Genomic DNA, 22269 nt, shown 5'->3' with positions numbered 1-22269 from the left:
AGGAACTGACTGCCTGGACCTGGGAGGAGATCCTGGATGGGAAGGGATCCTGGACTTGGGAGGAGATTCAGGCCGGAATGGATCGCCGTCCTTGGGAGGAGACTGTGGAGGCGCGCTATAGAGAGGAGCAGCGGCAACGCAGAGGGTGCCGGCCGAGGAGGAAGCCCGAGAGACACGCCTCCTCCGTCCCGTATATCCTGCGCCGGTGCTACGTGCTGTATCGCCAGTACGCGTGCACAGCCCCGTACGTCCTGTGCTAATGCCTCACACATATTGTGTGGAGGTAGGCATTCAGCCAGGACGGGTTGTGTCAGCTCTCCGCTCCAGACCTCCAGTCCGCCTCCACAGTCCGGTACGGCCCGTTCCTGCTCCCCGCGCCAAGCCAGTGGTGCGTGTTCCCAGTCCGGCCCGGCCCGTTCCTGCTCCCCGCGCCAAGCCAGTGGTGCGTGTTCCCAGTCCGGCCCGGCCCATTGCTGCTCCCCGCGCCAAGCCAGTGGTGCATGTTCCCAGTCCGGCCCGGCCCGTTCCTGCTCCCCACGCCAAGCCAGTGGTGCGTGTTCCCAGTCCGGCCCGGCCCGTTCCTGCTCCCCGCGCCAAGCCAGTGGTGCGTGTTCCAGTCCGGCCCGGCCCGTTCCTGCTCCCCGTGCCAAGCCAGTGGTGCGGGTTCCCAGTCCGGCCCGGCCCGTTCCATTCCTGCTCCCCGCGCCAAGCCAGTGGTGCGGGTTCCCAGTCCGGCCCGGCCCGTTCCTGCTCCCCGCGCCAAGCCAGTGGTGCGTGTCGCCAGCCCGGTCCGGCCCGTTCCTGTCCCTCGCGCCAAGCCAGTGGTGCGCGTCGCCAGCCCGGTCCGGCCCGTTCCTGTCCCTCACGCCAAGCCAGTGGTGCGCGTCGCCAGCCCGGTCCGGCCTGTTCCTGCCTCTCGCACCAAGCCAGTGGTGCGTGTTCCCAGTCCGGCCCGGCCCGTTCCTGCTCCCCGCGCCAAGCCAGTGGTGCGTGTTCCAGTCCGGCCCGGCCCGTTCCTGCTCCCCGTGCCAAGCCAGTGGTGCGGGTTCCCAGTCCGGCCCGGCCCGTTCCGTTCCTGCTCCCCGCGCCAAGCCAGTGGTGCGGGTTCCCAGTCCGGCCCGGCCCGTTCCTGCTCCCCGCGCCAAGCCAGTGGTGCGTGTCGCCAGCCCGGTCCGGCCCGTTCCTGTCCCTCGCGCCAAGCCAGTGGTGCGCGTCGCCAGCCCGGTCCGGCCCGTTCCTGTCCCTCACGCCAAGCCAGTGGTGCGCGTCGCCAGCCCGGTCCGGCCTGTTCCTGCCTCTCGCACCAAGACAGTGGTGCGCGTCGCCAGTCCGGTCCGGCCCGTTCCTGCTCCCCGCTCCAAGCCAGTGGTGCGCGTCGTCAGCCCGGTCCGGCCCGTTCCTGCTCCCCGCACCAAGCCAGTGGTGCGTGTGTCCAGTCCGGCACGGCCCGTTCCTGTTCCACTCCGGAGCCAGAGCAATCCGCTCCACCGGGGTCCGGTCCAACTCCAGTCAGTGGATCCACTCCGGAGCCAGAGCAATCCGCTCCACCGGGGTCCAGTCCAGCTCCGGTCAGCCACTCAACTCCGGAGCCTGTGCAGTTCGATCCACCGTCATCGGGTCCAGCTCCAGTCAGCGGTGCCAGTCCAGACCCAGACATCAGCCCCTCTCCAGGTTCGGGGTCTCCCACACCAGGGTCCAGACAGGACTTGGTACGTCGTGGGAGGAAGGAGAGGGGAAGCAGCGCGCCGAGGTCCAGACCAGACCAGGGGCGCAACAGGGAGGTGGAGAGAAAGTTGTGGTCACGCCCGGAGCCGGATCCGCCTCCGAGGCGGAATGCCCACCCGACCCCTACCCTGTTATGTTTACGTGGCGCGGTCGGAGTCCGCACCTTTGGGGGGGGGTACTGTCACGCCCTGACTCAGGGGACGTTTAATTGTTGAGTCAGGGTGTGGATATTCCGTGTTGTGTTGTTTTCTATGTTTAGTTCTAGATCGTTTAGATCTATGTTGGCCAGGGTGGTTCCCAATCAGAGGCAGCTGTAGCTCGTTGTCTCTGATTGGGGACCATACTTAGGCAGCCGTTTGGCACCAGTCTGTGTGGGATCTTGTTCTGTATAGGTTTGTTTGGTGTAACCTTGAGACTTCACGTATCGTTTGTTTGTTGTTTTGTCGTGTGTTCAGTTCTTTAATAAAATGTACGCTTATCACGCTGCGCCTTGGTTCCACTAATCTTTAAACGATCGTGACACCATCTCATATGTCCTCTGGAAATAAAGTTATTTAGTGTGTTTAGTTCTCTGCGAGGTTGCTTTATTCCTCTGACCGGGAAAGGTGCTTTTTTCATGCTCAACAGTATCAAGAATGATCCACCACCCAAAGGACATCCAGCCAACTTGACACAACTGTTCGAAGCATTGGAGTCAACATGGGCCAGCATCCCTGTGGAAGGCTTTCAACACCTTGTGGAGTACATGCCCCGACGAATTGAGGCTGCTATGAGGGCAAAAGGGGTGCAACTCAATATTAGGAATGTTTTGTACACTCAGTGTATGATGACACTCTTATTCATAACAAAAAAACAGGTAGCTAAATATAATAACAAGACGCAATCATGTGCCTTTAGTGAGAAGAGTTCAAATCTAGGCCTATTTATTTTATCTTTGGATTCTAAAATAATTAGAAATAGGCATCTATTGTTTTTGCTCTATGCATCCGAAAGGGAGCGCGGTTTATAACACAGGCCTACAGTAGAATTTGACAGGTGAACAGGCAGTTTTTTGCATTGAAGTGTGTAGGCTACCACTGCAAGTAGGCCTACTGTAGTTTTCATAATTTTATTTGAGAATTCGCAGGCAGTTCAGTATATTTAGGTAAAAAGTAAATGCAAAACATTATTGAATGCAAACAATCTGTTTACAGGTCCAAAAATATTTGCAATTGTTTTTGTGTTTCAGAAACGGTCAGATACAGATACAGCAAATGTATTTGATCTTTTTTTCACCCAACTTTTCACCTAAATCCAATGAAATTGGTGAAAGACCAGGTGTTCTTAATGTTTTGTATATTCAGTGTACAATATTCACATGAAATATGATCAAATGAGACACTCAATACCATTGTTCTAGCTGTATACAGTATATATACTAGTATAAGACTTGGATCGGAGGAATAACTCACAGCAAATGAGGATGACAAAAAACAGATGACGAGCCAGATCAGGGGTGAATAATGCTATTTTTCAGAGAAACAGACTGTCACAAACTACATAATAAGTACGGTATCTGTGACTGAGAGAATGGTTTTAATAGAGAGGAAGATGAGGAGCCTGCTCACAGGAAAACCACAAAGAAAGTTCATCAACTGGTGTGATGGGAGGTTGGGGAGGGGTCAATGTCTCCTGCTCCTTACATGAGCCCAAATTACTATATTTTATTCAGGCTTTCTTTTTAACCTTTTTGATTATGACAACTACACTTCACATTAAAAAGCAGGTTTCATGTACAACTACAGTATATATTGCCAACATCCAAAAGTCACCAATGGCCAGAAAAAGGTGACAGATAACTCTACATATTTTTAGCATTATCTTGAATAATCAAAATCAAATAATGTAAAATACTAACAAAGACGAGGGAACGGTTTAAGTCAATTTATTATGTTACTTTTTTGTTTTACAGAAGAGAGTATTTCAAACAGAGCAAAAAATCACAGGATTTTGTATTTACTGTACCTCAAGGGTCTTATAGAAGAGGGATTTATATAGGAGGTGAGGGGGGAGCCACCCATTTTTTCAACAAACAAAGCCATCCCCCATAGCCTGATCCAGCATCCTGACCGCTGGGCTCAAGTGTGCATCAAAACAGAATGTAAGCTCACAAGATCAGGAAGGTCAAACGAGGCTAATCCCCGCATGTTAACTATAAAAATATGTAATGAAAGTTATGGTCTCACACTGTTTACATCTTAACCACTCCGCAGTCATTGGACTAAAACGCTAGAAAGTGTCTACAACACTGCACATTGAAGGAGCGACTGAAGTGCTGAGTAAATTTAAATTAAACTGGGAACTTGGAAAATAACAGGTAAACACAGGGAAATTGGGAGATTTGCATAGCATTTAGGAAATCTGTATTTTAAGTTTTGATGATCTGATGTTGCCAACAATGTAAACACTTTTAAAACTAAAATATTATATTTTGTAGCATGAAGCAAAGTGTGTGGGCAATATCAATATAAATGCTTTTGCTATAAGATAAGGCTTTTGGGGTTTGCAAACTTTTGCCGCAAAAACTGTTAAATTAACATTTGACTTTTACCTCAGTTTTTTTTGGGTGCATATATAAGTAAATTTAAGCGCTAAAGGCAAGATGAATTTCACCAAGAAAAATCTATTAGCAATGTTGGATGCATACAGTAATTTTTATATTGTTCATAAAAAAAAAAAACATGGAGAATATCTGCATTTGTTTTTAGAAAATTCCACTTTGGATCTTAATGACTTAATTTCAATTAATTTAACTTAATTTTCTATTTAAATGTTTGTTGCATTATGTGTGAATATGCTACATATTTATCGACGATAATATTATTTTAAATTGTCTGTATCTATCGATTTTGATTCCAAATACATTTTATTTAGTCAATTGTATCAAACCGTTATGGAAGGAGGTATCACACAGATGACAGAATAGATATGAATACAGTATATATTTAGCATTTACTGGGGTGGGGGGGAATAAGATTTTTTTTTTTAAAGAGAGTATTCTCCGGACCCCTCCAAAATCCCCAAATAAAAATACTGACACAGTAACATATTATGGATAGGCATGTAACACAAGCCAAGTGTCTATGTGTGATACAGTAGATTAGGGCAGTTTCAAGCATTTTGGGGGCCTAAGCGAGATTTGCCCACCTCGTGGACAAAACAATTTAGTGGCCCCCCCTCACGGTGGCGGAGAGAAACATTTAGAGCTTTAATGTTAATGTCCTGCAATTCTACTCATTTTGCCATGGGGCGGAGAGAACTTTGCATTTATAAAGCTAATTTCCTGCAACTCTACACATTGTGTCATGGGGTTGAAATAATACAATTCAGTTTTAAAAGCTAATTTCCTACAGTTCTACACGTTTTTCCATGACTTATGCCATGTTCATTTGATATAAAAAAATAAAAATAAAAAAAAAAATATCTGAGTGAGAGTGACTAACAAAATCATTTGGGGCCCCCTGGATGTCAGGGCCCCTGGGCAGTAATTTAGCCATTGCTACAAGGCTTAGATAGCTGGCTAGACTAACTTGCATAGCAATCTATCAAATGTAGCTGACATGGGCTAATTGAGTGACTGTCAGTGACATAACAAGAGGAAAACTGCTTATGCAGAACCACATTTCGAAACTGCATGTTGTGTAATCTACTTTCCTAAGTAACAGTAACTTGAGACCCCAACTGACGTTTTTTTTTTTTGGTGTGTGTGGGGGGGAGGGGCCTCTAGCGGCCACTTATGTCTCTTATGACTAGAAACGGCACAGCAGTTGTATGATAAATAAAGGACATCCTACATAGAAGAGTATTTCTGTGAGACATAGCTATAGAAAGCCAGTGGTGTAGTTTCAGTGTGCCTGCAGAAAACTGTACAACCCATCCGGCTGGGCTGAGGTTGCTGGTCTGTCGGGGATTGAGCTGTATACGTGGTACGTATCAGACTAGAGAAAATAAACAGACAGTTTAACTTCAGTCCTTTGAATCTACAATATTGTACATGTAAATGTGTATACTAAGAGGATGTAACATCAATCTGAAACTGAGAGTCGTTCACAATCACCAAACACAGTAGTTGATTCTGAACTTACATTGTCGTTTTCAGATGACTTTCCATTCTCTTCAACAGGGCCTGTACAACACAGAGGGAGCCTGAGTTAGAGTTTGTATGTATGTATGTACGTACGTATGTATGTACTTATATATGTATGTATGTATGCGTGTGTGCGTGTGCGTGTGCGTGTGTGTGTGTGTGTGTGCGCGCGTGCGTCAGTGTGGGTGTGGTACTACGTGTCACTTTGCTGCGCTTAATGTCACTTCCCACTTCTCCTCCTGACTCAAACCATCCTGTTGACTTCTACAGCTCTATTCTCATGCTTTCAAGATTCACTAACACATTATTTTATGTACAGTGAGGGAAAAAATTATTTGATCCGCTGCTGATTTTGTACGTTTGCCCACTGACAAAGGCATGATCAGTCTATAATTTTAATGGTATGTTTATTTGAACAGTGAGAGACAGAATAACAACAAAAAAATCCTGAAAAATGCATGTCAAAAATGTTATAAATTGATTTGCATTTTAATGAGGGAAATAAGTATTTGACCCCTGACTTAGTACTTGGTGGCAAAACCCTTGTTGGCAGTCACAGAGGTCAGACGTTTCTTGTAGTTGGCCACCAGGTTTGCACACATCTCAGGAGTGATTTTGTCCCACTCCTCTTTGCAGATCTTCTCCAAGTCATTAAGGTTTCGAGGCTGACGTTTGGCAACTCGAACCTTCAGCTCCTTCCACAGATTTTCTATGGGATTAAGGTCTGGAGACTGGCTAGGCCACTCCAGGACCTTAATGTGCTTCTTCTTGAGCCACTCCTTTGTTGCCTTGGCCGGGTGTTTTGGGTCATTGCCATGCTGGAATACCCATCCACGACCCATTTTCAATGCCCTGGCTGAGGGAAGGAGGTTCTCACCCAAGATTTGACAGGACATGGCCCCGTCCATCGTCCCTTTGATGCGGTGACGTTGTCCTGTCCCCTTAGCAGAACCCCCCCCCCCCCCCCCCCCCCCCAATGCATAATGTTTCCACCTCCATGTTTGACGGTGGGGATGGTGTTCTTGGGGTCATAGGCAGCATTCCTCCTCCTCCAAACACGGCGAGTTGAGTTGATGCCAAAGAGCTCGATTTTGGTCTCATCTGACCACAACACTTTCACCTAGTTCTCCTCTGAATCATTCAGATGTTCATTGGCAAACTTCAGACGGCCCTGTATATGTGCTTTCTTGAGCAGGGGGACCTTGCGGGCGCTGCAGGATTTCAGTCCTTAACGGCGTAGTGTGTTACCAATTGTTTTCTTGGTGACTATGGTCCCAGCTGCCTTGAGATCATTGACAAGATCCTCCCGTGTAGTTCTGGGCTGATTCCTCACCATTCTCATGATCATTGCAACTCCATGAGGTGAGATCTTGCATGGAGCCCCAGGCCGAGGGAGATTGACAGTGCTTTTGTGTTTCTTCCATTTGCGAATAATCGCACCAACTGTTGTCACCTTCTCACCAAGCTGCTTGGCGATGGTCTTGTAGCCCATTCCAGCCTTGTGTAGGTCTACAATCGTGTCCCTGACATCCTTGGAGAGCTCTTTGGTCTTGGCCATGGTGGAGAGTTTGGAATCTGATTGATTGATTGCTTCTGTGGACAGGTGTCTTTTATACAGGTAACAAGCTGAGATTAGGAGCACTCCCTTTAAGAGTGCACTCCTAATCTCAGCTCGTTACCTGTATCAAAGACACCTGGGAGCCAGAAATCTTTCTGATTGAGATGGGGTCAAATACTTATTTCCCTCATTAAAATGCAAATCAATTGATAACATTTTTGACATGTGTTTTTCTGGATTTTTTTGTTGTTATTCTGTCTCTCACTGTTCAAATAAACCTACCATTAAAATTATAGACTGATAATTTCTTTGTCAGTGGGCAAACGTACAAAATCAGCAGGGGATCAACTACTTTTTTCCCTCACTGTATAACTTATATACATACATGCTTACTGATGTGACTACATCAGACCAAAATCCAAGCCTAAACAACAAATAGACTAACCTGATGGTATAGATGTGGATGGTACAGAAGTGATCAGGCTGTAGATCCTTACATTCTCTGAATCCACCTGGAGGAAAGAGAGAGAGATAGATCCATAATATCCCTCAGTCTGTCTGTCTGTCTGTCCGTCCGAAAACAAGTATGTATCTCTATCCAAGGTTATTATTTTTGCTGTACTTACATCTTCATTTGCAGATACCTGCACAGGACCTGCATGTCAACGAGAGAGACAAAGCCACAAGTAAGAGGTTGTGTGTGTGTGGGGTTGGGGTGGGGTCAGAAGAAGTGAAAATAACAGGGCTTGATGTCACTTCACACTTCTCCTCCTGACTCAAACCACCCTGGTGACTTTCATCTCTGTTCTCACACTCTTAAGATGCTCTGACTAATACATGTTAAGTTAGTATGGTTGGCATTGAGTGACCAAGTGTTATTGTGCTGGGGGTCACAAATTCACGTCCCAGGTCAGGAAGACAGGGACAGAAGACATTCTGTTACAAACTCACCTGAGGGCAAAAACGTGGACGGTACAAAGGTGATGAGAGAATTGATCCCAGCATCCCTTGAATCCAACATGCCTGCACTGCTCACAGCTCCCATCCCCAAATCATCTAGAACAGATACTAAATGAAAATGTAATTACAATATGTGTTTGTACATATATGTGTGTAGTTGTGTTAGTAGTGTGTGCAGTGTTTGATGTTTTCTTGGAACATACATCGGCTGTGATCATCCTGTCTGGCTGTAGATCTATACAAAATACAATTATAAGAAGGTTGTGGTAAGAACATCTCATCATGGACAATACAGAACTAAAGGTTGAGATATAATCTGCATCATAAAATATCCACAAGGGGAATTCTTACCTCTGGGAATAGTTTTTCTCTGAAAAACAAATTAGGCTAAATTAATTATATTGATTATAGCCTAACCTATACAATATGACCAAAAGGAGTTGACAGATTAACCCATGTCAAAGGCACTTACATTCAAATGAGAAAGGAAAATAGTTGCAAATTATTTGTTATGCAGAATCAGAAGTACTCACTGGTCCTCCTGCAGAGACAGACAGCTGTCAATCCCATCAGGAACACACCCACTCCAGAAGCCATACCCACTGCTGCCTGCCATAATTGCACCGCTGTTTGGTGACATGATGACATCAGGAGAGGTCATTATCAAATCAAATCAAATTGTATTTGTCACATACACGTATTTAGCAGATTATATAGCGGGTGTAGCAAAATGCTTGTGCTTCTAGCTCCGACAGTGCAGTAATATCTAACAATTACGCAACATATACCCAATTCACACAAAAAAGTAAGGAATGGGATTTAAGAATATATACATATATGGACAAGCAATGACAGAGCGGCATGGACTAAGATACAGTAGAATATTATAGAATATAATGCAGTATATACATATGAGATGAGTAGTGCAAGATATGTAAACATTATTAAAGTGACTAGTGTTCCATTTCTTAAAGTGGCCAGTGATTTCAATAGGCAACAGCAGCCTCTAATGTGCTAGTGATGGCTATTCAACAGTCTGATGGCCTTGAAATAGAAGCTGTATTTCATTCTCTCTGTCTCAGCTTTGATGCACCTGTACTGACCTCGCCTTCTGGATGATAGCGGGGTGAACAGGCAGTGGCTCGGGTGGTTGATGTCCTTGATTATCTTTTTGGCCTTCCTGTGACATCGGGTGCTGTATGGGTCTTGGAGGGCGGGTAGTTTGCCCCCGGTAATGCGTTCGGCAGACCGCACCACCCTCTGGAGAGCCCTGCGGTTGTGGGCGGTGCAGTTGCCGTACCAGGCGGTGATACAGCCCGACAGGATGCTCTCAATTGTGCATCTGTAAAAGTTTGTGAGGGTTTTAGGTGATAAGCCAAATTTCTTCAGCCTCCTGAGGTTGAAGAGGCTCTGTTGCGCCTTCTTCACCACAAACAAAGGAGATGATCGTGGACTTCAGGAAACAGCAGAGGGTGCACCCCCCTATCCACATCGACGGGACCGCAGTGGAGAAGGTGGAAAGCTTCAAGTTCCTTGGCGTACACATCACCGACAAACTGAAATGGTCCACCCACGCAGGAGAGGTTATTTTCCTGGCACCACACTCCCAGAGCCCTCACCTCCTCCCTGTAGGCGGTCTCGTCATTGTTGGTAATCAAGCCTACTACTGTTGTGTCGTCTACAAACTTGATGATTGAGTTGGAGGCGTGCTTGGCCAAGCAGTCATGGGTGAACAGGGAGTACAGGAGAGAGCTGAGCATGCACCCTTGAGGGGCCCCAGTGTTGAGGATCAGCGAAGTGGAGATGTTGTTTCCTACCTTCACCACCTGGGGGCGGCCCGTCAGGAAGTCCAGGACCCAGTTGCACAGGGCGGGGTTCAGACCCAGGGCCTCAAGCTTAATGATGAGCTTGGAGGGTACTATGGTGTTGAATGCTGAGCTATAGTCAATGAACAGCATTCTTACATAGGTATAACTCTTGTCCAGATGGGATAGGGCAGTGTGCAGTGTGATGGCAATTGCATCGTCTGTGGATCTATTGGGGCGGGAAGCAAATTGAAGTGGGTCTAGGGTGACAGGAAAGGTAGAGGTGATGACAGAGGTGAGTGCTACAGGGCGATAGTCATTTAGTTCAGTTACCTTTGCTTTCTTGGGTACAGGAACAATGGTGGCCATCCTGAAGCATGTGGGAACAGCAGACTGGGAAAGGGAGAGATTGAATATGTCCATGAACACACCAGCAGCTGGTCTGCACATGCTCTGAGGACGTGGCTAGGGATGCCGTCTGGTCCGGCAGCTGTGCGGGGGTTAACATGCTTAAATGTCTTAATCACGTCGGCCATGGAGAAGGAGAGGCCACAGGCCTTGGTAATGGGCCTCGACAGTGGCACTGTGTTATCCTTAAAGCGGGCAAAGAAGGTGTTTAGCTTGTCTGGAAGCGAGACGTCGGTGTCGGCGACGTGGCTGGTTTTCTTTTTGTGGTCCATGATTGTCTGTAGACCCTGCCACATACGTCTCATGTCTGAGCCGTTGAATTGCGACTCCACTTTGTCTCTATACTGATGTTTTGCCAGTTTAATTGCCTTGCGGAGTAAGTAGCTATACTGTTTGTATTCTGCCATATTCCCAGTCACCTTGCCATGGTTGAATGCGGTGGTTCGAGCTTTCAGATTTGCGCGAATGCTGCCGTCTATCCACGGTTTCTGGTTAGGGTAGGTTTTAATAGTCACAGTGGGCACAACATCACCTATACACTTCCTGATAAACTCCGTCACCGTTTCAGTGTATATGTCTAAATTATTTTCGGAAGCTACCCGGAACATATCCCAGTCCGCGTGATCAAAACAATCTTGAAGCGTGGATTCCGATTGGTCAGACCAGCATTGAATAGTCCTTAGCACGGGTACTTCCTGTTTGAGTTTCTGCATATAGGAAGGGAGAAGCAAAATGGAGTCGTGGTCAGATTTGCCGAAAGGAGGGCGGGGAAGGGCCTTATAACCATCCCGGAAGTTTGAATAGCAATGGTCGAGGATTTTAGCAGCGCGGGTACAACAGTCGATATGTTGATAGAACTTTGGCAACTTCCTCAAATTTGCTTTGTTCAAATCCCCGGCTACAATAAATGCAGCCTCAGGATATGTGGTTTCCTGTTTGCATAAGGTCCAGTGAAGTTCTTTGAGGGCCGTCGTGGTATCGGCTTGAGGGGGGATATACACGGCCGTGACTATAACCGAAGAGAATTCTCTTGGGAGATAATACAGTCGGCATTTGATTGTGAGAAATTCTAGGTCGTGTGAACAGAAGGACTCGAGTTCCTCTATGTTACTACAATTACACCATGAGTCGTTAATCATGAAACACACACCTCCGCCCTTTATTCCTGTCTGGGCAATGAACTGAGAACCCATCTGGCTGGACCGATTTCGACAGAATATCCCAAGAGAGCCATGTTTCCTTGAAACAGAGTATGTTACAGGCCTTGATGTATCTCTGGAAATAAATCCTTGCCCGTAGTTCGTCGACTTCGTTAACCAAAGATTGAAGATTAGCGAGTAGAATACTTGGAAGCGGTGGGTGGTGTGCGCGCCTCCTAAGTCGGACCAGCAGGCCGCTCCGAGTGCCTCTCCTCCGCCGGCGATGTTTTGGGTCAGCCGCTTGAATCAGTTCAGTTGCCCTGGGGAGAGCAAACAAAGGATCTGCTTCGGGAAAGTCGTATTCCTGGTCATAATGCTAGTGAGTTACCGCCGCTCTGATATCCAATAGTTTTCCCGGCTGTATGTAATGATGCAAAATATTTTCTGAGTTAATAATGTAAAAAATTATACATAAAAAAAACAAAATACTGCAACGTTTCCTAAGAGCTACTCACGAGGCCGCCATCTTCGTCGGCGCCAGGAACAAATCTGGCGCTGACGAGAAAAGACAGGTAGTCAGCTAAACATTTTACATTTACATTTCAATCTGTGATGGAACATTTTATGTTTGTGCTTTTCTAATAGACAATTCAACTGGGTTCATGCAAGTGACTGATTGATCGTGCATGGGAGGAATCCTCACTATCAGTATAAGCAATTTGTCAGTACGCCCAAAACATTGTTTGGAGAACAGAACGGGGTGTCTCAGTTTCAAGGTCTCAGCTTGAAGAGAAGAAGCCTCGTGAGGTATTGGTTGGTCACATGCATGAACCAAATATTAATGATGAATTAATGATGAATAAGTAATAACCTAAATCATGCAAATATAACTTGTCTGTGTAAGCAGTATATAAGAGAACTAACTGGACTGCCATGGCGCAGCTCCCAACCGACGTGTACTATGGTGCATTAAGTTTGTTGGAACCTCTCCAGCTTGCTGATAATAAAGAATGATTCATTTAATATTGATTTCAGGTGTCCCTGGTGGTAATTTCCACAACAAGTCATTTAGCAGACACTCTTATCCAGAGCGACTGACATTACTGCATTCATCTTAAGATAGCTAGGTGAGACAACAACATATCACAATCGTAGCAAGTACATTTTCCCTCAACAAAGTAGTTATCAGCAAAGTCAGCGCTCTCCTGTACTCCCTGTTCACCCATGACTGCGTGGCCAAGCACGCATCCAACTCAATCATCAAGGTTGCAGACGACACAACAGTAGTAGGCTTGATTACCAACGATGACGAGACCGCCTACAGGGAGGAGGTGAGGGCTCTGGGAGTGTGGTGCCAGGAAAATAACCTATCACTCAACATCAACAAAACAAAGGAGATGATCATGGACTTCAGGAAACAGCAGAGGGTGCACCCCCCTATCCACATCGACGGGACCACAGTAGAGAAGGTTGGAAGTTCCTTGGCGTACACATAACCAACAAACTGAAATGATCCACTCACGCAGACAGTGTGGTGAAGAAGGCGCAACAGAGCCTCTTCAACCTCAGGAGGCCGAAGAAATTTGGCTTATCACCTAAAATCCTCACAAACTTTTACAGATGCACAATTGAGAGCATCCTGTCGGGCTGTATCACCGCCTGGTACGGCAACTGCACCGCCCACAACCGCAGGGCTCTCCAGAGGGTGGTGCGGTCTGCCAAACGCATTACGGGGGGAAACTACCCGCCCTCCAAGACCCATACAGCACCCGATGTCACAGGAAGGCCAAAAAGATCATCAAGGACATCAACCATCCGAGCCACTGCCTGTTCACCCCGCTATCATCCAGAAGGCGAGGTCAGTACAGGTGCATCAAAGCTGGGACCGAGAGAATGAAAAACAGCTTCTATCTCAAGGCCATCAAACTGTTAAATAGCCATCACTAGCACATTAGAGGCTGCTGCTGCCTATTGAAATCACTGGCCACTTTAAGAAATGGAACACTAGTCACTTTAATAATGTTTACATATCTTGCACTACTCATCTCATATGTATATACTGCATTATATTCTATAATATTCTACTGTATCTTGTTCCATGCCGCTCTGTCATTGCTTGTCCATATATGTATATATTCTTAAATCCCATTCCTTACTTTTTTGTGTGTATTGGGTATATGTTGTGTAAGTGTTAGATATGACTGCACTGTCGGATCTAGAATCATTTCGATCTAGAAGCATTTCGCTACACCCGCTATAACATCTGCTAAACACGTGTATGTGACAAATAACATTTGATTTGATTTGATTTGATTTGATTTAGCAGGAAAAGACAAGTGCATTTTTGCTGTGGGATTACTCAATAAGGATACTTACCCAAAACTCTTTTCTGACCGTTTGAATTCACAACACTGTCTGTGGAGCTTTGACCTCCTGTGCACATGCAAGAGAGAGACGGTTTGTTAACAGTTAACACACATCACAACTTAGTAAATACCAATAAACTAAAATCGTGTGGCCACACTCACTTTCAGTTGGACTCTTTGGGGTGTCAGATGTCAAAGTAGGACTAACAGTCAAATCTGGTGCAAAGCAAAGTCATTGGATCTGGTTATACAATAAGGTATCTTAATAGGATTATTTAATCAATCCAATAACTACCTATTTTCTAGAAATTAGGCAAATTTGTGATCGGGAAAAAAAATAAAAAAACCTGGGTAAGATAAAGGAAGTCCATTTGTTTCAGTTTTGCTAACTAAAGATGACCAACACACCTGATATAGGATTCACTGCTGTGCTGGGGGCAAAAGGAGAGGTCAAACCTGGTGAGAAGAGATGGGAAGAAAATTGTATATTTGTTTCATATAAAATACACTTTTATTTGTCACATGCGCTGAATACAACAGGTGTTACAATACAACCTTACCGTGAAACACTTACTTACATGCCCTTAACCAACAATGCCGTTTTTTTAAAGTAAGAAAATATTTGCTAAAACAATTATACATATGTTAAAATAAACGAAAGTACCACAATAAAATAACAATAATGAGGCTAATACAGGAGGTTATTGAGGTAATATGTACATGTAGGTAGGGTTAAAGTGACTATGCATAGGTAATAAACAGCGAGTAGCAGCAGCGTGAAAAAGGGGGTCAATGCAAATAGTCTGGGTAGCCATTTGATCAACTGTTTAGCAGTCTTATGGCTTGGGGATAGAAGTTGTTAAGGAGCCTTTTGGACCTTGACTTGGCACTCCGGTACCGCTTGCCATGCGGTAGTAGACAGAACAGTTTATGACTTGGGTGGCTGGAGTCTTTGACAATGTTTAGGGACTTCCTCTGACCCCGCCTGGTATGGAGGTCCTGGATGGCAGGAAGCTTGGGGAATAGGCGTTGTCGTGCCTTCTTCCCGACTGTCTTGATGTGTTTGGACCATGATAGTTTGTTAGTGATGTGGACACCAAGGAACTTGAAGCTCTCGAACCCGCTCCACTACAGCCCCGTCGATGTGAATGGGGGCGTGCTCGGCCCTCCTTTCCTGTAGTCCACAATCAGCTCCTTTGTCTTGCTCACATTGAGGGAGAGGTTGTTGTCCTGGCACCACACTGCCAGGTCTCTGACCCCCTCCCTATAGGCTGTCTCATCATTGTCGGTGATCAGGCCTACCACCATTGTGTCGTCGGCAAACTTAATGATGGTGTTGGAGTCGTACGTGACCACGCAGTCGTGGATCCAGTTGCAGTGGGAGGATTTTAGGCCCAGGGTCCTTAACTTATTGATGAGCTTTAAGGGGAACTATGGTGTTGAACGCTGAGCTGCAGTCAACAAACAGCATTCCCACTTAGATGTTCCTTCTGTCCAGGTGGGAAAAGGCAGTGTGGAGACCAATAGAGAATGCGTCATTTGTGGATCTGTTGGGGCGGTATGTGAATTGTAGTGGGTCTAGGGTTTCTGGGATGTGGTGTTGATGTGAGCCATGACCAGCCTTTGAAAAAACTTCATGGCTACAGACGTGAGTGCTACGGGGCAGTATTCATTTAGGCAGGTTACCTTGGCGTTCTTGGGCACAGGGACTATGGTGGTTTGCTTGAAAGATGTCGGTATTACAGACTCGGTCAGGGAGAGGATGAAAATGTCAGTGAAGACACTTGCCAGTCGGTCAGTGCAAATCAAATCAAATCAAATTGTATTGGCCACATGCGCCGAATACAACAGGTGCAGACATTACAGTGAAATGCTTACTTACAGCCCTTAACCAACAGTGCATGCTCTCAGTACACGTCCTGGTAATCTGTCTGGCCCTGCAGTCTTGTGAATGTTGACCTGTTTAAAGGTCTTACTTACATCGGCTACGGAGAACGTGATCTCACAGTCGTCCGGAACAGCTGGTGCTCTAATGCATAGTTCAGTGTTGCTTGCCACGAAGCAAGCATAGAAGGCATTTAGCTCGTCTGGTAGGCTTTCGTCACTGGGCAGCTCATGGCTGGGTTTCCCTTTGTAATCCGTAATAGTTTACAAGCCCTGCCATATCCGACGAGCATCAGAGCCGGTGTAGTAGGATTCAATCTTAGTCCTGTATTGATGCTTTGCCTATTTGATGGTTCATCGGAGGGCATAGCGGGATTTCTTATAAGCGTCTGGATTAGTTACCCGCTTCTTGAAAGCGACAGCTCTAGCTTTTAGCTCAGTGCGGATGTTGCCTGTAAACCATGGCTTCTAGTTGGGATATGTACGTACGGTCACTGTGGGGACGCGTCGTCGATGCACTTATTGATGAAGTCGGTGACTGTGGTGGTATACTCCTCAATTCCATCGGATGAATCCCGAAACATATTCCAGTCTGTGCTAGCAAAACAGTCCTGTAGCTTAGCATCCGCGTCATCTGACCACTTCCGTAATGAGCGAGTTACTGGCACGTCCTGCTTGAGTTTTTGCTTGTTAGCAGGAATCAGGAGGATAGAATTATGGTCAGATTTGCCAAATGGTGGGTCGAGGGAGAGCTTTGTACGTGTCTCTGTGTGTGGAGTAAAGGTGGTCTAGAGTTGTTTTCCCTCTGGTTGCACATTTTACATGCTGGTAGAGATGAAGTAAAACAGATTTAAGTTTTCCTGCATTAAAGTCCCCAGCCAATAGGAGTGCTGCTTCTGGGTGAGCATTCTCTTGTTTGCTTATGGACTTATACAGCTCGTTGAGTGCGGTCTTATTGCCTGCATCGGTTTGTGATGGTAAATAGACAGCTATGAAAAATATAGATAAACTCTCTTTGTAAATATTGTGGTCTTCAGCTTATCATGTGATCCTCTACCTCAGACGAGCAAAACCTCTAGACTTCCTAAATATTAGAGATCGCGCACCAGCTGTTATTGACAAATAGACACAGACCACCACCCCTCCTCTTACTGGAAGTTTATTGTTCTGTCTTGCCGATGCACGGAAAACCCAGCCAACTGCATATTATCCATGTCCTCGTTCAGCCACGACTCGGTGAAACATAAGATAGTGGGACAGATGGTAAAGGCGGATTATCCACTTGCAGACTAATTCTCACCAAGCATCCGGATCTGCGGCCCCTGTATCGGCGTCTCCTCTTCATGCGAATGATGGGGCCTGGTCCGAGAGGAGATGTCAATCTTTCTCCTCCAATTCATTAAAGAAAAAATCTTTGTCCAGTGAGTAAATGCTGTCTGATAAATGCTCTACATTGGGTGTCACTAGTATGGAACTGTGAAATGCAGGGATTGGGGCATGACCTGAACTGGGATACCATTTGGGAAAATATATTTGTTACCTCTAAAAACCCAGCACACCAGCTTATACATTATAAGGTTATGCGTAGAAGTTATGCAACCCCATTTAGATGTTTTAAGATGAAGCAGATTCCTACTCCAATATGTGATAGATGCCGTATGAATGCTGTTGAAACACTAATGCACATGTTCTGGTCACATGTTTCAGATTTCCTTCCAAAAATCATGTTTCCCTGTGAACAAAGATCCACTTTTATTTTTGTTGAATGATGACTCTTCCTTTGTACTGCAACTGGTTCAGAAAATAAGCCATTATGCGAGGTTAAAAGCAGCAAAAAAGGTTATCCTTAGTGTTTGGATTACCCCTACAATCCTCTCGCCTCAAACATGGTTATCATATTATCAAGATATTGTTCGTATAGAGCGATCAGCGGCCGTGATAAACAAAGCTCGGGCAAATACAGTTGATGCATGGGATGTATTATGCAAAACTCTATCAGACAACTCTTGACCAAGCAGTGGACCTACATGGTAAGGGAGTGGGGGGACGACATTTTATTTTCTGAGAATAATATAGAATATTTTTTTTTGTAAACTCTACTTCCTTCCTGTAAATGTCATATTGTGCACTCAAATAATTGACTCCTGACAGTATGTAAATAGTTTATCTTATGTTAGTGTTGTAATGTCTGCTAATATTTGTAACATGATCCTGCCTTGTGTGCTGTATAAGGTGAAATAAAAATCAAATGTTGATCACAAAAAAATAAACAGACCCTTGACATAACGTACAAGTGGAAACAGTATTTGAGCGCCCACTCCAGAAGCCACACCCACTGCTGCCTGCCATAATTGCACAGATGTTTGGTGACATTGGAAAGGTCATTAACTTGTATTCCCAGGGTCAATATTACATCTCAAGATTTGATCTAAATTTAAATTATGAGGTTGTCTCATTTGTGTGAGAAAAGACAGGTCAGCTAGAGAAGGATACTTACCCAGAACGCTTTCTGTGGAGCTTTGACCTCCTGGGCACATGCAAGAGAGAGACTGTTTAATAACAGTTAACACACAACACAACTTATTACGCCACTAAACTAAAATCGTTTGGCCACTTTGGGGTATCAGTTGTCAAAGTAGAACTAGTAGTCCAACCTGGTGCAAAGCAAAGTCATTGGATCTGATTACACAAAAATAAAGATATCTAAATGGGTTGATTTAATTAATTAAATATCAACTTCATTTTTTTATCAGGGAACATTTGTGAGTAAAAAACCTGGGTAAGATAAAGCTATTCTATTTGTTTAGGTTCTATCTACTAACTAGAGAAAGATGACCAACACACCTGATGTAGGATTCACTGCTGTACTGGGGGTCAAAGGAGAGGTCAAACCTGGTGAGATGAGAGAACTCATATTACACAAAAACACATATAAATTAATGTAATATCTAAGGTCACTAAATAAGCAGAAAGAGAGAAGTACACTACACATTACCTACAAATCAGATCAATCAATCCAAATCTGGACTGAAAATCACAAGCAGCTATGAATGGGTCAATTCATAAATCGGTTGGAGCTTTAGTGAATTAATGTGAACAAAAATATAGATGTAAGTTAAACTTAGTAGGCCTACTTACTGGTAGTTGGTCTCACTGTGGTGTCTGGGGTCAAAGTAGAAGTAACAGTTGAAACTAGTCGGAAGCAATATGATTACACAAGAATACAGTATTACATTAAAATGTTGGTCACTTAATTTTACAGGCCCGTGATCTAAACCATTGACTGTACAATTGGTATTTGCAGAGATGGTGATTTAGAGGACCAACACACCTTCTGTAGGACTCACTGTCGTGGTGGGCGTCAAAGTAGATCTAGGACCTGGAGTCAAACCCACTGAGAAGGCATATTAATACAATTAGCATTTTATTCATGATCATATTAATGATCATTATGTTGTTGTTGGCCTTTTTAAATATCTTTATGACTTGTCTTTTCAAAGTGGGCAAAGTAGGACTATAAAAATCACTACGGACAGATTGCTTCTAGCCCAGGTAGATTATATTTCTCCTCATTATAGAGATGATAAGACCAATTCATAAAGTGATCAAGTCTTTCAGGACAGATAAGGTGTTAAATGTTGTTGTCAGCTTCCTAGAATAAGATCACCATGTTATCTAACAACAGAAGCATAACAGTGCATAGATACGATCTAAACACTCGACTAGATGAACACAGAAATGATATTACTTGTACTGATGATCCCAGGCATTGGTGTTGAGGCTGGTGTCCTATCTATAGAACTGCTTAATTATCTAACAGAACAGCTTAATTTACACATTTACACAACTATTCTTATTGCTGAAACCTGCTATGTTTTAAAATAACAGCAGTGCCACTATAAAATAATAACTGTGTAGCCTACCTGCTATAGAAGGTGCCTGAATAGTTTGTCATGCATATTTATGAGTGCCATTTAAATCATGTGTGCTGTGTGTTTACAACGATTGCCTTTCACTTAATTCCTTACATTCTCACGTGTGAAATCAAATGGAATCGCATGGACTATTTTGCCTGCTTGTATGGTGTCCTGTGATTCCACAGATTAGCATGGACTAAAGTGACATTGAGACAGCTGTTGCCAATTCTCTATCAACTCCTCCGTCCCCAAACTAATTACTAAACACGCCCCAGAACTAGAGTTAAAAGGAACTGGACCAGTGACCTCTCGACCGACTCACTGCTCCTCTCCGCTGGTCCCCTGCTGTGGGAAAGACACAAATCACAACGCTCTCTATAGCACTACTAAAGGAAAGTGCTTGTTTCAAACGTGTGACTGTGACCCCAATTGTTGGCCACTACATGCTCTAATTGTATGTTTTGTGTCTCCCACGACAACAGACACTGGGGACACGCCCGATGCTGCTGTGATAGGCTAAACCCAACTCTACCACGCAGCCGGGCTGGTGCGGAGCGAGGGACAGTAGGCGACCTGCCGTTGAACACCAGACCAGCCATCGACTACCAGACCAGCCATCGACTACCAGACCAGCCATCGACTACCAGACCAGCCATCGACTACCAGACCAGCCATCGACTACCAGACCAGCCATCGACTACCAGACCAGCCATCGACTACCAGACCAACCATCGACTTACGATCCCTGCTCGGGAGGAAGAGACGAACCCTGCTCAGGTAGAACCGAACAAACCCTGCTCGGGTAGAACCGAACAAACGAACCCTGCTCAGAAAGACCCGAATGAACATTGGCCACCGATCGGGAATGAACTGCTGTGTTAGTTTGGGAGACACAGAGACAGATGGAGGAGTCTCACAGCTCAGCTGAACTGAGTCTCTTTCTCTGATTACTGTAGAACTGACTGTCAGCCTGGGAGGAGGTGGTTCTGTGAGATCAGAAGAATAGAGTGTGCTTCTTTGAAAGTTGCATTTAAAAACAGGTAATCCATACATACTAACAGTATGTAAAATCTATAAATACTGTCAAACTCTTCATTTTCAACTACATCAGTATCTATGTTTGCATAGTACAGTAAAACCTACAGTAAGACCTATTATGTGAAATGAAGACATTGGTGAAATATGACATAAGATCTAATTTTCTGAACAAGCATAATGAGCATACAGTATAACAGTGAAGTGTATAATTTTACAAACCACCTACTTACCCTGAACAGTGACTGAGACAGGGTCACTGAAAGGAGATTTGTGAGACTTCCCTATAGCGTAGTAACATTTCACTTTGACCACAGCTGGAATTGTTGAACCCGCCCTATTGAGCAGCTCAGTTCCTGTTATTGTCTGCGTACACGATGAGTCTGGAAGATTCTTCACCCCCTCTATGTAGAAGTAACAGTGAGACACATGGAGAGATGGAGGAGTCTGACAACTCAGCTGAACTGATTCTCTCTCTCTGATGACTGCAGAACTCACTGTCAGCTGAGGATGGTCTGTGAGAATAGGGGAATTAAGCATTTAGCGGTTTTGAGAAATTTACTGACAGCCTAACCCCTCCATGTTATTTCAGACTTAAGGATCTTGAGTCAATTATCTCATGTAGCGACATTATGGGAAATTAAGGATATATCATATATTGCTTGATTACTTCATGTAATAGCTTATTACAACAAACAGTATGATAAAATATCCCAAGAGGAACATGGTAATCATGGCACAACAGTAAATTGTTTACAACCATTAAAAACAATCTTCTTACCCTGAATTGTGACTGTAGAAGGCTCACTGTATAGGGATCTAAACTGTGAACCTGTAGCACTGTACTGACATTGTATTTTGACCTCAGCTGGTGAACTCTGACCTGTCCACCTCAACAGTAGTGTTCCTGTGAGTGTCTGTTGACATGGTGATGATAGGGTAAATTCCACTTGCCCCTCTATTTTGAAGTAACACTCAGAGACAGATGGAGCAGTCTGACAGTTCATCTGAACTGAGTCTCTCTCTTTGATGACTGCAGGAATCACTGTTAGACTGGGCTGAGGAAGATCTGTGAGATCAGAGGGATGATGGAGTGTCTCTTAATTGAATTATGAATTCATTTTCTATGTTTAACTACTCATATAGATCACAGGAGGTTGGTGGCATCTTAATTGGGGAGAATGGTCTCGTGGTAATGATTAGAGCGGAATAAGTGGAATGGTATCAAATACATCAAACATGGTTTCCATTGTCTCCATTCAAGCCATTATTATGAGCCATCCTCCCCTCAACAGCATCCACTCATATAGATACTGTACTACTTAATATTATATAAGTTTGAAAGA

General features: G+C 44.8%; 1 protein-coding gene and 2 long non-coding RNA genes across 3 annotated transcripts; all 3 read right to left on the bottom strand.

Moving 5' to 3' along the window:
• Positions 1–5530: 5530 nt before the first annotated feature.
• LOC311138057 (uncharacterized protein) lies at positions 5531–8739 on the bottom strand. Its single transcript, XM_084172707.1, has 6 exons — positions 8721–8739; positions 8361–8604; positions 8036–8064; positions 7855–7921; positions 5850–5890; positions 5531–5702 (listed from the first exon to the last, which is right to left on the bottom strand). Exons 2-6 carry the CDS (start codon positions 8452–8454, stop codon positions 5610–5612), a joined length of 324 nt encoding a protein of 107 aa, XP_084028833.1. The 5' UTR covers positions 8455–8604; positions 8721–8739; the 3' UTR covers positions 5531–5609.
• A 169-nt stretch (positions 8740–8908) lies between these two features.
• On the bottom strand, positions 8909–14306 carry LOC311137882. Its single transcript, XR_014613987.1, has 3 exons — positions 14250–14306; positions 14098–14154; positions 8909–8995 (listed from the first exon to the last, which is right to left on the bottom strand). It is a non-coding gene; the product is annotated as an uncharacterized lncRNA (long non-coding RNA).
• Positions 14307–18466: 4160 nt separating this feature from the next.
• On the bottom strand, positions 18467–19165 carry LOC311138177. The gene is made up of 3 exons (XR_014614026.1): positions 19110–19165; positions 18816–18863; positions 18467–18498 (listed from the first exon to the last, which is right to left on the bottom strand). It is a non-coding gene; the product is annotated as an uncharacterized lncRNA (long non-coding RNA).
• Between the last annotated feature and the right edge of the window lie 3104 nt (positions 19166–22269).

The sequence above is a fragment of the Coregonus lavaretus genome, assembly GCF_964263955.1.
Source record: "Coregonus lavaretus genome assembly, chromosome: 12".
Lineage (NCBI taxonomy): Eukaryota > Metazoa > Chordata > Actinopteri > Salmoniformes > Salmonidae > Coregonus > Coregonus lavaretus.
Note: the sequence above shows the minus strand (reverse complement) of the source record. Positions and strands in the feature narration are given on the sequence as shown.

Excerpts from the sequence above, each read along its gene's own strand:
- LOC311138057 (XM_084172707.1), bottom strand. The coding sequence starts at position 8,454 with ATGGGAGCTGTGAGCAGTGCAGGCATGTTGGATTCAAGGGATGCTGGG. Across the intron at positions 5,891-7,854 it reads ATCCACATCTATACCATCAG|GCCCTGTTGAAGAGAATGGA; the intron begins GTTAGTCTATTT and ends TGTGTTGTACAG. Across the intron at positions 5,703-5,849 it reads AGTCATCTGAAAACGACAAT|TCTGATACGTACCACGTATA; the intron begins GTAAGTTCAGAA and ends TATTTTCTCTAG.